Here is a 14,872-nt window from a genome sequence, read left to right on the forward strand (position 1 = left end):
CACGAGCGCTCACGTACCGCCTGTTCAACCCTCCCGGGATGGGGACTCCGCCACTGCCCTGGGTGGACTCTGCCAGGGGCTGAGAACGCTTTTGGTGAAGAAACTGTTCGTAATATCTGGTCTAAACCTGCCCTGGCAGAGCTTGAGGCCATTCCCTCTTGTCCTGTCACCTGTCACTTGGGAGAAGAGACCAGCCCCCACCTCTCGACAAGCTGCTGTTAGGCAGCTGCTGTGGGCAGAGCTGGGGTGGAAGCGGCTGATCCACCCCTGAGCAGGGGACTCGCCAACGGGTCCTTTGACCTGGCCCGTGGCGATGGCGTCGGTTCTGCTCAGTGACACGGGACACACTGCACCACTGCGACTGCAGGACACACTGCGGTGTTAGTGCGGGAAAGCAGAGAGTGATGATCCAGTGGGTCTCTTCCAACCTGGTTATTCTATGATTCTATGACCCCACAGACATTCGGCCTTCCCCGCGGACGGGCAGCCGTTCAAAGCTGGGCCCTCGATCACACCGTGGCCCTTCTCCGGCAGCCGCCCCCGACAGGGCCCGGCCGCCCGAGGGGAGCTGGGCCCTGAGCACACGGTGCCGTGCGGGCGCCCCGCAGCCCCCCGCCTGCCCTGCCGCCTTCGTGCGGGTCACTCGATGCTGGTGACGGTTGGCAGCTGCAGTTCCCCCGGCAGACGGAAGCAAATAAAAGCATTGGGGCTCGTCCCAGAGGAGAGCGACAGGTGTTCACTCCCGCTCCTTTGTTCCTCTTCTTTTATTCTCCTCACTAACGCATGTCACATTTTTATTGCCCAAGGAAACAGGAGATGCATCCCCCGCTCAAATCAGCATCGCCAGCTCAGAGCCACATGCTCCCCCACCATGTGTATCTGCCACAGCTCCCTTGTCTCTCTAGGATCCCCCTGCTCATTTTTTTCCATTAGAAAGTCCAAGAAAAACCCTCCGGTTTTGGTGGTTTTCCTTGCCGAGCAGTCCAGCATGAACTGGCACGCACACAGCCGTGCGGAGAGCCCTGGCACCCGGCTGCGTCACTCCCTATCGCTCCATGTCTGGAGGTCGGTGTCTGACACGTCCCGCGCTGTTCACCAGGTAAAGGCATGCGCACCAAGAAAGGCCAAGGTGGCTCTTAGTCAGTCCCGCTGTTGCTTAAAGCTGCTTTTCATCTTCAAAGTGCCCTACAAACATCTGTGCCCACAATATTGTAATCCATGTCTGAAAACGGAGCAAACCGGGACAGAGGCGTTCAGCACTGTCTTCTTGTGGAGTGCATTGGAGATAAAACTGGCAAACAGCCTGTCTTGGCTGAAGACCTAAGCTCAGACTGCTCTGCTTTTTGTATTGCAACGGACAGGAGATTTTATTGTCAGAAAAGTGCTTCCGTTGTGTTTCTTCATTGTATTTTAAAGCAACGATGATTGGGTTTTGGCAAAGACTTTTCTGTAGGTGACACATGTCATCGCACCAGGCAAGACAGAGCGGGACGTTCTTGGGACTGGATGACCAAATCTTTTGCTTCTGATATACCCAACGATCTGTGTAACACACTGTGGAAACTGTCTCATCTTTTCCATGGATACCGTTAATGCAGACTAAGCAGAAATGCTGGTTAGGCCAGGCCAGGTGCGTAGCATTTTTGTCTTTAAGCAAGTAGAGACACCTGTGACTGCATTTTGTGTGTAGTTTATTCATAGTTAGCCTAAATGGAAGGGGAAAAGATATAATTGCATGGGTGCAAACTACAGCAAAGTGGTGGGTGTCTGATTTTGAAGGAGCCACCTTTGTTCTCAACTGAAATTAAGCAACTAAGGTTAGCAGACATGTATAAAAACACAGGAACATGCACACACGCGTGTGTGTGCACACATACACTCATGTCTTTTGTAAAAAATGCAGCAGCACACTGAGGGTATGTAATCACATGGTAAAAGATGAACTCCAGGAGTTTGTGAGGTTGTTTTCTCTTCAGAGAAGGCTTAGCCTTTCCTGGCACACGTCATCAGAGATGCTCCAGCAGTGGGTTTTACCCTGGTGTCAGTTCTACTCATTTACACAGGAAACATTGCACTGCTGCAGCTGCAGGCACAGTCCCCAAACCTGTCAGGCCTCTTCACTGTGTTGTTTGTGTCAGCTGTGTTTCAGAGCTAACTTAGGTTAGATGTGCTGCAGTATTAATCTAGGAAACTGCGAAGTGAAGGAGCTCCCGAACTCCCCTCTGTCGTGGACCAGATGTGTCAAAACTTGGTTGATGAAACTGATGGCTGCTGAACAGCAGTGATTTCTTACAAGCCTGCACATAGGGGAGGAGGGGGCAGCTGCAGGCACAGGGTGAGGACTTCTGGATGCACGAGAAGAGGAAACTCCAGCAGTGGGCTAGGAAATCTTGGCCAAGAATGGCCAGAGAGTGCTGGCCATGGGTATAACCTCCAGTTGCTGCTCTGACTCGGTGGGTGCGATGGCCAGGTATGTTCCACACTGCTAGCGCTTAGTCTGTAGTGTGTCATTCTGTATTTTCTTTGAAAAGCTGCAGGTCAGATGAGTTGACAAATGCTGGAGCCATTTGTGCTGGACATTAAAAATGTATGTGCTGCAAATATCAGGGCATGACTGGAGCTGCCATCCTGGAGGAAGAAGCCTCTGCAGGCCATATGCTCTGCCCCCTAGGATAAATGTAACTTTTTTGTGCCACTTTAAACAAGCTCCTTCACATCAGGTGAAGTAAATCATGAGAACCTCATGCATTTTAATAGGAATGTCGACTGCAATCTAGTGAAAGAAAATGTTCCTGAGATACCTCAGTGCCTGCCCATGCATGCTGGTTCCTGAAGGAGATTTCAGTAAACCCATCAATTTAGCCCTCTTGTTCTTTCCAGGTTAAACCCATCCTGCTGTCTGCTGATGGGGAGGTGTGCAGGCGCTGCTTTCTTCTGCATGGAGTGTGGGTGTTGCTAGAGCAAAGAGCTCTGTCCTGCCAGAGGCTGGTGCTTCCACATCTGATATGAATTACAGTTTATCTGAGGAGCAGCATGGGTTTAGCAGGAATACTGGCATCAGGGTCTTGCTGCATGTGCATGTCCATGTGTAGAGCAGTATAAAGCAGCGTGTTTTAACAGGTTTTAATTCTTTGTAGGTCATGTATGATCTACATGTGTTGACAGTGGCAAAGGCAACTGCAGGAGGCAACCCTGCTGGTAAGTAGCCTCAGCAACTGACAGGTCTCTGGCTCGCAGAAGAACATCCACAGAGACGTAATGCAACTGCAAAGTTTAAGGACCCTACAGGCAAGTGAGCTGCTGTCCATGTTCTTGGGTTTGAGTCAGTAGGTCATCCAGGCTTTCTGTGGATATTATAATCAGAGCATGGGATAAAGACATGATGAGCATGGACAAGGTCCATTGGAGATGCTTGAGTAGTTTCTTTCATAAATGGTGTAACATCTGTTGTTGTCAGAGGCACAAGTTCCTGTCAAAGACACACGTTGTCCTTATAAATATTAACGGTCCATATAAAACAGTGGTGGGTGTGAACTGCGGCAGGTGTTAGGTTAGCAGGTGAATCGGTCCTTAGGCATCAGTTTGTTGTTATCATGCTTATTTCTACACCAACAAATACGAATTGCTTAGGTGGCAGAGCAAGCAAAGAGCTATCTTCCCCCTCCTTCTCTCCCTGGGGCCCCTTCACAAATGAAATGTGTACTGTAATTAGTCTCCTGCCTTGTCTCTGACAAGAATTAGTCCCACTTGCAGAACTGAGGTGGAGTGAAGCATGCCTGGAGCTGGGAGAGCTGAGAGCTGAAGGTGATAAATGAAGTGAATGAGGAAGGCTCTTTGGAGATGTTTGCAGCATTCCCCTCCAGCCTGATACTAGCTGCCTTTAGTGCTATTGATTTCTCTGCTGTTAAGAGCAAATGTTTAGAGGAAAATTGGTTTGAATATAACCACCAGGCTGCTCTTGACTTGAGTCTGTTTGTTACTACAAATTGTGTTTGCTGCCTCGAGCACTGAATTTCTCGTCCCTTTCAAAAACAAGGCTTTTCCCACCCTGCTTTATTTATCAGCAGACTTGGCAGCAGCACTTGTGTTCATTGGCTGGGGCACAGAACAGCAGCCCATGCCAGCCACGATGCTAAAGAGTAGCATTCAGAAGGGTCTTATGTCCGCTCGCAGAAGAGCCCCAAGACTGCGTCTGCTACCTGCGAAGGCTTGGGTTCCTCTTTGTCTGAGAGGACAGGCCCCTGTCTCTGCAATTCTGAAAGTACTTGTCATGATATTCAAATGCAACAGATGAAGGTGGCTGTGCCAAGCAAGCAGTGAGGAAAGCAGAGCCTCACCCCACAGGCTAGCGATGGGTGGGTGCTGTGCACTGTGGGGTCCCCCGGCAAACCCCTGCGTGCCACTCTCATTACCTGGTCATCGTCCCCGCCCTCAGCCTGCTGGGCTCCAGCAGAGATGAGTCTGTGCTCACAGATCCTTGCAGACTGCTTCAATGCATACTGTTCAGCCTGTGGTCTGTCGTCAGGGACTGTGGCAGCGTCCTGCGTCTTGTGAGGTTGGAGAAGTCGTCGTTTGCTCACAGTGTGCTTGTGAGAGTGATTTCAGGGAGGTGAGAATAACTGCCTGAAGCAAGTATGTAGATTTTTTCTATTGGATTAAAAAAATTTATCTGTCTGTGGGGCTGCAGGAGCAGTTTTTGGTGTTTCCAGAGAAGCATCTTGTGTTTGAGTTCTCTAATATTTTTTTGGATTTAAGAGTTATCCCAGTTATGGGCCTTACTTCATCATGTTTTGGCTAAGCTGACTGATCATGCACTCACTGCTGGCTGCCTCCGGGCCCTCCCAGCACTCCCTGCCTCTTTCCCCAACCTGTCGCTCCAGCAAAGCAGGGGCATATTTGCAGCTTCTGGGGGTGCGTGTAAGTGCATGTAGTGTTGGCCTTGGTCTCAGAGGTCCAAGCAATGCCCAGCCTGTCCCAGGAAGGGAAGGATCTGAGTGTCTTCCTTGTCTACATTGCTGCAGATGTGCACACCTGGCTACTGGTGTCTGCTGCTATCTCTGACAACTGCCAAAGCTGAGTGGTGCTGTCAGCTGGTGGCTGATGTGATGGTTATGCTAGGCCCTGGCTCTGCTGTTGAAGATCCTGCAGGCATGTTAGCCTCTAGGTCACCGTCTGATGGAGACGCACCAGCAGTCCCAGGTTCTCAGGCTGTATGGTTGATCACTTATCGCCTGCTAGTTAGTATAATGTTGGGGAAAATTTGGCTCTTTGTGATATTTTGATGCTGTTCTCTGCTTTGCTGTACACTTAAGTGGTGTAACACTACAAGGATTGATAGGCCAGTGTACACCTTTGGGCTTTAGACATGTTGAAGAGCTGTGGCCAAAGAAAAGAACTCTTTTTTTTGAATACAGTAAACAGGAGTTACTTGTGTTTGAGTAGACCTATTTTATCTATAGGAATATTGTTCTTTAGTTTGCAAATACTGTAATCTAAATAATTCTACAGACTGGAGAAGTGAGGTGGAGAAAAGACATGAATTCCCACAAAGTCACACTATAGACAGCTGGCAGATGTGGTAACGACCCAGCCCTTCTGTTGCCCTACCCACCCGAGTGCATTGCCACTTTTCCTTCTTGGGGCACAGGCCATGGGATTCCTTTATGTATATCCCCTTCCCTTGTTCTTTCTTCCTTCCGGGCTGTGGGGAGAGTGGAAGAGGGATGGATTTGGAAAGACTGGGTTGCTGAGTTCCATCTGGAAGACAAAGGTCCACAACTTGCCCCGTCTGCAAACACCTCACTCAAAGATTCTGACAGACGAGCCAGCCTTTGTCAGGAATAAACTCAGGTGTTGTATTCTGACCATCTCTGGTACTGGGCTAAACCCCGACTCGCTCCCTAGAGGCTACATGTGCTGCTCCTTGTCGTGCCTTGCATCTGTGCTGCGCAAACCCTCGTGACTTGGAGCAGTGGGTTCAGGATGAAACTCCAGAGGTTCCTTTTTTATAGGCTACACATTGTACCTGAACTTTATCATGAGTGAAGTGATCATAGCCCGCCTGTTGTTATATTCCCTGTCTGGAATTCACCACGCAAGCAATAGCGGCACAATAAAAGCCAACAGACAAACGGGTTGCTTGGCTTGGCTTTGAAGTGAGAGTGTTTGGCCCCTTGCCATGCTCCCATCAGGGCTCCTCTGGCGCCCTGGGCCGTGGTGCGAGTGGGTGGGTTTGTCCTCTGTTCTTGAATGACTGCCTTTCTCTTTTCTCCAAATCCTAAACCCAAGTGAGATCTGCACATGATCCCTCCACCCAGCCCACAGCAGCCAGTGCCTGCTCTGTCCAGAGATACTGGCCAGGGCCATGTGTGCCCACGCTGCCTCACAGCACCTCACCTGGGTAGAAATCTGGCTTTGCTCAACTTTTAGAGGCATTGGTTGCTTCTACAAGCAGCGCTGACAGCTGAGCTGTGAGTTGCATGTTTGATTTCTAGAGCTCCTTCAAGCGAGATTTCAGGGTTTCACTAGGCTTTTTCAAATAACACACTGACTTGAAGGGAGGAAGGAAGAGATGGAGCTTTCAGAGAAGAAAACCTCCCTGGAGACCATGGAAACAAAACACAGGCCCTCACCATGTCAGGTGTCCTCAGCGATGGGCTGCTAGAGGTGGAGGGCTGCTAGAGGTGGAGGGCTGCCTCTGGAGAAATGCCGCTGCAGAGCCCCCCACCGTGGCTGCGTCACCCAAAGGGGTCCATGCACCCAGGGGCAGGCTCTGGAGAACATCACCCTCACTTCGAGGCTGCACCGTCAGCTGGAAAATGAGATCAGGGCAAATACGTTTTATATCACCCAGACAAGAACTCTGCACTGCTGGGTATTTGATACATCGGAGTGATTGTCCTCTGACTGCTGTGGTGATGGGCAGCTAAGCCGGGGCACATACACAGGGATTATAATTAGGCAATCTGCAAATGGAAACCATAAAAAACCCAAGTAAGAGCAGTGGTGTGCTGTGGAATGCCAGCTCTGTGCTCGCCCCGTGTGCTCTTTCCCTGGGCCATCAGAGAGGGGTCGCTGTGTTTGGTGGGCTCCTGCTCTCATCTAAGTGACATTTTTGCTTTTACATCCTGACAGGGGTTTCAAGTAATCATGCAAAGAGGGGAAATTCCTGCCTCTAACCTGGCTGTTAGATACCAAACACCCCTGAATGCATGAATCCCACAGCTTGGAGGGTCTCCAGGCCAGAGGACAGGTACATCCGTCCCGTAGTTACGGTGGCCAAACCTTCCTGCTAAAAGCTCTCCTCTGCTTCTCTGTTTCCCCCATTTCCAGCTGCCTACAGCATTTTTCATTGTTCACCTCAGGCAAAGCACCTCCTGCATTTCACCTCAGAGACAGGAGCTGCTGTTGGACACCGAGGCAGCAGAGGAGCCCTGCATCAAACAGCCTCATGCTCTCCAGTTTGGTCTGGGCAGGATGTTGGAGGCAAAGGTTTGTTTGTTTGTTTAATTTGAATTACGCTGCTTCGCTGCAAAATCCCTTCCGGTTATACCAGCACAAAACCACTGGGTAAACAAAGCTGATCTTGCTTGTCTGATGTGTTGATTCCACTGGTGGATTTTGCTGCGGTGGGGAGTTTTGCCAGTACAGCTGCCCAGTGGTACTGGTTAAGTGCAGGGGAGGGGAGCTGGGTGCATATCAATTGATCGGCAGCCAATACACCACACCTCCCCGTTCAGTTGTTGCTGGCTCAGTGGTACAGAGGGCAAGGGTGTTTGCTTCCTAACCCAGTATTCAATGTGTTGAGTGTAAGACAGCCAATCCCTGCTCATAGGTGGAAGCAGGAATGTGTGGTGGGCTTCCCGTTGTTCAGAACAGAGTGTTCTTGAGGGAACTTGCTGTATGCAGGTTTGTGGATCCGTGCTCATCTGCCCATACCTAACTGTTCTTTGCTGTGCCAGCGGCTGTGGCGATATGCGGTGTGGTGCAGAAACCAGCTGTCCCACACGGTCCCCATGACTCGTGATGGGACCCTGTCTGGCTGAGGACAGGTAGGTGCTACCCAAAATCATATCAAGGCTGTTGGCCTAGTGTCGCTTTGAGTAGAGGGGTGTGCCCTGGCAGGCAGATCCCTTCCCGCTCAGACTTGCTTCCCAGTCCCTGGGAGTAACGTGGGCTGGCTTTCCACACACAGCTGTAGCTGGAGCAGCGCCTGCCTCATGTTTGGGGAAGGAGAGCTGTCTGCGTGCTGGGTGAGGCCTCTCTGATCTGCACGCCAGGAGCTGGACACAGACACCGGCAGATGGATGAAAGGTGAAAGGTGTGTAAAATCCCCCCTGAGGGACCAGGATTAAAGCTGTGAACCCAAAAATTTATGGAAACACTTTAGACTCTGTCTAGGATAGCTTTGTTTCCCTCCAAAACAAGCGGGAGTTGAGAGACCGTAGGTTCCAACTCTACTGGTGTTTCATTTTGGAGCAGTTTTGAAGCACATTCCCTACTTGTCCTCACTCCGTGCACAGTGGGCAGCGCAGTTTTAGTGCACACAAACTGGCTTCATTTTGCTGGAGACTAGATCAGAATTTCTGCTCTGAGCTTGCACCAGACGTTCTCCAGCTGCAGAGGAGGATGTGGTGGATGGAAGCAGCAGCTGGTCCTCTGGGCAGCTGTGAACCACATGTGTATCCAGGGTTTTGGTCCAGGTGACCTTCCCAGCTCTCCTCAAGGACTTGTGAGGACAGTGCTATCTGCTTTGCATTGGCCAGCTGGCTGAGAGAGCTTCTCTGTGCCTGATTTTTCCTGGGGAGAAGGTGTTAGTAGCTGGCAGGGCATCTTTTGTTTGTCAGTGGAGAGGTGCTTATACTGAAGACCAAAGTATTGTTGCTCTTGTATAGTCCTAGCTTTGGTAAAACTGGATGGGTTTGAAGTAAATGCGGAGTTCCTCTGTTAAATACATGCAATAGCTGAAATTTGTGTGTGTAAAGTGCTAAGAGTAATCTTCTGGCTTTCTGAAGCTATGTTTTTGTTATTTAAAAACTAGTGGCTCACAACAGATTCCCACAGCACAGGCTGGATACACGACAGGGGGGTCGTAGGAAAGGTCACAATCGAAATGAAGGCAATGAAAAATGAGTGTTTTGTACTGAAATTGTACCTAGACATTGTTGGTCAAGCATTGCAGTCTCATTTTTCTATTTTTAAAACTTCCTCAGCAATTGCTCTGTGACCCTTCCCTCCATGCCCGCAACAGAAAAAGCCTTACTGATTAGGAACAGGAAATAATAAAACTCACTAACCACAGAGCATTTTCAAATGTGTAGAGTAAACAAGCAGAGGTGCTGAGAAATACATATTTCCCACTGATGTCTTTTCAGCACGGTAACCATAGCTGGTAATTATAGTCACTGGGGATTTCCAGCTTTTAGGGGGAATGTATATTTTTAAGTCGATGCTGTCAAGCCATGGTAAAATATTTTCATCACAGCCTCTCCCAGCGTAACAATGAGGTGCCCACAAGTGCCATGAGGTGCATTACTGACACCATCCAGAAGTACATGAAACCTTCAGGCCCCAGTGTGCAGACTCCAGCGCGGGGCAGCGGAGATTCCTCTGGTGGGTGCAGCCATGCAGGCTTGTGTGGCGTGGGGGCTTCATCTAAACTCAGCAATAGGCATGACAGATGATAGACAGGGAAGGTCTCTAATGCCTTTCCTCTCCAGGATTCTGTGGTTTGCTTTGCCTGCGCGTTTTCCCTGCCGGTGAATGTCGTGTGCACTTTGCTGCGCGCTGTGCTCGGGCTGGCCCTCACCTGGACTTTTGTGATGGGGTAATTTGGATGTTTTCTTTGTTGATGATCACTCCAGAGGTTCCCATCAGAAAAAGGGGAAAGTCCTAACTTTCAGGCAGAGGGTGGAAATGGAGGCTGCGGTAAGATCTGTACAAGTCTGTGTCTTTACCTGCCTTCTGCCCCTACGGCTGAAGAAGCCTGCGGTGCCTCCACAGCCATGTGTAGGCCAGCTGGTCCTCCTGTCACCCTTCTGTCACCCCTTCTAATGGCTTTGCAGGAGGGCTGGACAAAAGGCAGAGCTTCATGGAAAGGATGGTAAACCCAGAGGTGATGCTTTTCACCCTTTCCCATCAAAGGGATCTCTCTGCATAATGAGCCCCTCTGAACTGCAGGGCCATTACTTCCTATGCACAGTGTTTGTTTAAGGGCTTCTTGCTCTTTTATTTGAACTGTGAGGAACTTTTAACTGCCTTTGAGATGAAAGACTGGGACCAAATGTTGCCAACAAGCCCAGCAAATTTGTCCAGTATCCTTGGTCCAACTTGCAGGGTGTTTTACCTTCTGCCCTTTTAGGTTCCCTCTGCAAATCGTGTAGAAGTAAAAGGCAAAGCATTGATCCAGGCTGATAAACCCAGCTCCTGACCTCTTCTGTAACTTTCTAAGTGTTACTGTGATCCAAGTGGTTCTGTCTTTGTGTGTGTCTGTGTGGCACACACAATTTTTTGTACAAAGCACTGGGGAAAAAACCCAAACCATCTCCTTCAACCACATTTAGGAAAAAAAAAACATTCGTGAAAGCAGAAAACCAAAGCAGGCTCCCAAGCACTGTTTATTCGGGGTGAACAGGACAAGGCCGAGAGAAATATAAATCCTTATCTTCCAAAAGTTTATTTAGAACTTTTAGTTATGGAAACAAAAAACCGATCTCAGCATAGAACAGCATCCCACGTGTATGTACAGGTAGCTCACGGGTTTAACAGCAACGTCAAGGTGTCCAGGCGGCTGTGAACGGCACCGCCAGAGCGAGCAAGCCAGGGAGCCGTGCTAGACAGACTCAAAAGTCCAGACCAAGTCTCTCTCTTTTTCTCTTTTCTTTCTCATCACTGCAGCATTTTTATGAGAACCAGAATCTCCTACAGCTGCACAGGGATAATAACAAAATAAAAAGCAGAAGAGATTGTCTGTTTACCCTTTTATGCAACAAAGTGATCTCAGTGGCATACATGAGATCCGAGAGGTGAGCTTGATGCTGGAGAGAGGCATTGCTTGTTGTCTTGTATCTTTATTAATAGGAAGTTAATTACTTTAAGAATGTAAGACAAGAAAGCTAAACAATTAATATACACTAAAGCGCACGAGAGGATTCTATACAATAATTTAGATGTATTAAATAAATAAAAAATAATAGCAGCCTTCTACAATGCAGGCTACACATAGGTTTACTTCGCTTGAAGTACCCTGGTCTTCAGCACACTACAGGAGCAGGCCTGCTCCACGAGTGTTTAAAGAAACATATCTATAAGATACATACGTGAGAGTGTCTAAGGTTAGGAGAAACATTTTACAATACACTTTACCACGGTCTCCACATGTCTAATGACCCCATTCGAGGGTTGTTATGGGAAAAATTTGGCTGCAGGACCTGTCTGGGAGGTGCAGCATCCGCCTGGCTGAAAACCGACAGCGATGGCAGCTGGAAGGAACTTTTCAAAGGCTGCTTGTTCTCCACGGGGTAGAAGCGCTCCTGCGATGGGTTTGTGCCCCGAGTGCTCCCCTTAGGGCTCAGGGGGCTTTTTGGTGTGAGGAGAGCCTGCTGAGATGGGCTGGAAGACCTTGATGCCGCTTTGCAGGTGTCTTCTCCAGACCGGGGTAAGGATTTCAGCAGGTGGTTCAGCAGGCGGGCGCCCAGGGTCTTGTCCATCCACTCACAGGTGAGGAGGAGGTTGTGCACCTCGTGCATACACTGGATGTACCCAGTGCTGTAGCGCTGCTGGGCTTCCAGCCCCACCTTGGAGTCGGCTGTGCGGGAGAGGAGACAAGGGGAGCTGGTGAGTGAGTGAAAGCTGCCCGGTGATGCCCCTGCACAGCGTTCAGCAGGTCCTGGTGAGGCAGCCGGGGCTGTACTGCAATGGGAGCCGTTTGCAGGGTGTGGGGAAAGGCGACGCGGGGTGTGAGCTGCCCAGGCAGCAGCCCCCACGTCCTCCTGCCCACCGCCAAGGGCAGAGCCAGGGCAAAACCAGAAAGTGTCTCTGGAAGGGAAAATCCTGCCCCGGGTGAACCGGTGCCCGGCTCCATCTCCCCATCTAGTGGAGAAAGCCAAAGCCCAGCAGCAGCCCGGGCCTCAACGGGTTTGAAAGACGCTTTTGCCCAGCTGCCCATGCATGAAACTGGGTGGCAGCCTCCCGCCCCGGCACTGCCCGCGCTCACAGCGTGGGGACTGGGCACTCACCCATCAGCTTGCTGCTCTGGATGTTCTGGAGGTGCTTCACCGTCATTTCCAGGATGTCTGCCTTTTCCAGCTTAGACTGCTGATAAAGGAACCGTGCGGCAATCAGAGGTGACAGAGAGATTGTACCATGATGAGTTTCTCAAAAGAGGTAGACACCCCACCCCAAACTCCAAGCTCCCCCAGTGAAAGTACAAAAAGCTGTGTGGAAAGGAGCACTTACATCCAGATGAAACGCGCCCACAACGGTCTCCTTCAGCTGGTCCAAGCAGTTATTAATCCTTTCCCTTCGCTTCCGCTCGATGAGGGGTTTCCTTAACTGCCAGGGAAAAGGAGGAGGACAAATTGCAGTTGATATTTTTTCTTACTCTCCTTGCTACAGCTCAGCGAGGGTGGAGAGCCCCAGCGCCTGTGTGAAGCCGGAGCGAGGAGACACGGTGCTCGGCAGCGACGAGCTATGGATGGAGAGCGTGCTGTCTCCAGCTCCGGTCACGGCCTGCCCCTTAGGTGGTATCAGCTCTCAATTCTCTCAGTTCCGCTCATTTTTGAGCGGCGTTTACTCAAGTGAAACAGACAGAAACCTTTCTAAGCCACCCACACGGCTTAAATGCAGAGAAAGCATCTTTATAACAAGAGGAAAAAATTGTTCCTTTTCTCTTTCCAAGAAGCGGTGCCCGCAGCCCTGGCGCTCATCGTTCCCATGCTGCGCGTGGGGCTGCCGTGGGGCACGCGGGGAGCAGCAGCATGGGGAGCACCTACCTTCCTCTCCTCCTTGGTGCTGGTGAGCTTGTGGGTGCCGCCGGCGGTGGCTGTGGCCGTCATCGCAGGCCAGGCTGCCCGCTGCGGGCACCGGGAGGACGGGACAGGGCACACGGGCAGCGGGTCGCTCCCTCTCCCAACGGGCTCTTTGCCGCTCTGCTGCTCCCCGGCTGTATTTATAACTCAGAATTAGCATGTGAAAGGGGACTTGCCTTGGTGGGACTGCTTTTCCCACACGAGGGGTCGAGCCTGGAGGTTTGTGGCCATCAATCAAAGCTGACAGGTCACTGCTTCTTTTCAATGGCCACGCCAGCCCCCCCCAAACGCGACAGATGTCCAGCCTCCAACGCCAGGCTCCTTTGTTAGGGAAGAAGGGAAGGAAAATGGGCGCGCTCTGAGCAGCTTGCACGGCTCCTCGTTCAATTTGCACATATTCCCAGGGAGGGAAACAATGGCTGGGAAGTGGTTGAGTTACACCTGGGAAAATGCCTCCTACCCCACAATTTTTCCCCTCCATCTCCCTGAAGTGATGCCTCTTTTTACCTGCTAACCCCAGCCCCAGCCATTTTATGTCTTTGAAGCAGTCTTTTAATTTAATAGTAGCGTACTTGAGCTGGGAGTTCCTGCTCCCAGGAATTATTATTGCAAGGTAATGATGATCGATTAAAACCTGTTGACAGCAGACACCTGTAGGAACATTGTTTCCATCACAGAAATCCTCTAGGGAAGACACAGGAACTCTATTTACCTCCTGGGAAACTGAATTCTCCATTGCACGTGTCTGGGTACAAGGAAGAGGCAGCACTCAGTTTTGGCTGCTGTGTAGGATGAATATTAAACTCGCCGGCCATTGCAGATGCAAACTTAACTAGAGGTGGGTTAGTTCTGTGGAATTTTTACTCCTTTGATTTTTACCCCATGCTGCAAGGAATCGCAGGTGGCTTTGGGGGAGGGTGTTTTTTGGTTCACCCCTCTGAAATGCTAGTGCAGAGGCACACAGGCATTTGGAGGAGACTGGGCACAGGGTGGGAATGCACTTTCATGCTTCCTCACTCCTGCCTGGTCTGGGGGGCAGCACGAAGGCTTTTTTTTTCATGGCTGTGCTTTTGCTTTCTGACGGATGCTTTGCTAATGAGCAGGATTTGGCAGTGTCCTGTTGAGTCCCCCAGGTGAAGCCCTTTGGATTGGTGTCAAATGCGTCACCTTTTGAAATGGAGAGGAAGCGGCCGCAGTGGTTCAGAGGCTCCCAGCCCACCGGTGGGATTTCCCAGCGTTGCTGCAGAGCCCTCTCTCCTCTCCAGCTGTGGGTGGGGATGTACCCCAGAGATAAAAGCAAGGACATTGCGTCCCTTGCTCAAACGCCGTGTGGGTGTGTGTTTGCTGTGTGTAAATGCAAACATGCTTGTGGCAGGTCTGTACGCCCTGCTGCCCGGGCTCATCGTGCAAACGTGTCCCCAGATGTGGTATCTCACAGGCAGAGGTTGTTTGTCGGTCAGACGCAGAGCTGGGGTGAAGTTACTTGATTTTTATAAGTGCCCTACTTGGCAAGGGCCTGAGATAGTCTGGTGTGGTTGTTGCACTGGGAGAGGAGGATTTGGGAGGGGAAGACTAATAACTTGTCCTTTATGCCAGGTAATGGGAGCAGAGATGGGCTTCTTATCTCAGGTACGTCCCCGCACAGGCATCAAAATGAGGTCACATTGCCCCATGCCGGAGCCCCTCACGTCAGCCAGCCCGGGCTGCTCACGAGTGGACTCTTTTGGTTTGTTCAAGCTTTTTCCAGCCCACTGGGGGAAGGAGAGCATTGCTGGTATTTGTAAAAGGCATAGTTGAGCCATCCATGTTGCCCCACAGAATCACCAGGTTGGAAAAGACCCACA

General features: G+C 50.6%; 1 protein-coding gene across 1 annotated transcript; it reads right to left on the reverse strand.

The window, feature by feature from the left end:
• Positions 1-11,360: 11,360 nt before the first annotated feature.
• LOC138724702 (transcription cofactor HES-6-like) lies at positions 11,361-13,103 on the reverse strand. The gene is made up of 4 exons (XM_069864901.1): positions 12,993-13,103; positions 12,457-12,552; positions 12,237-12,315; positions 11,361-11,806 (listed from the first exon to the last, which is right to left on the reverse strand). Exons 1-4 carry the CDS (start codon positions 13,053-13,055, stop codon positions 11,361-11,363), a joined length of 684 nt encoding a protein of 227 aa, XP_069721002.1. The 5' UTR covers positions 13,056-13,103.
• Positions 13,104-14,872: the final 1,769 nt, after the last annotated feature.

Source organism: Phaenicophaeus curvirostris, chromosome 10 (assembly GCF_032191515.1).
Source record: "Phaenicophaeus curvirostris isolate KB17595 chromosome 10, BPBGC_Pcur_1.0, whole genome shotgun sequence".
NCBI lineage: Eukaryota > Metazoa > Chordata > Aves > Cuculiformes > Cuculidae > Phaenicophaeus > Phaenicophaeus curvirostris.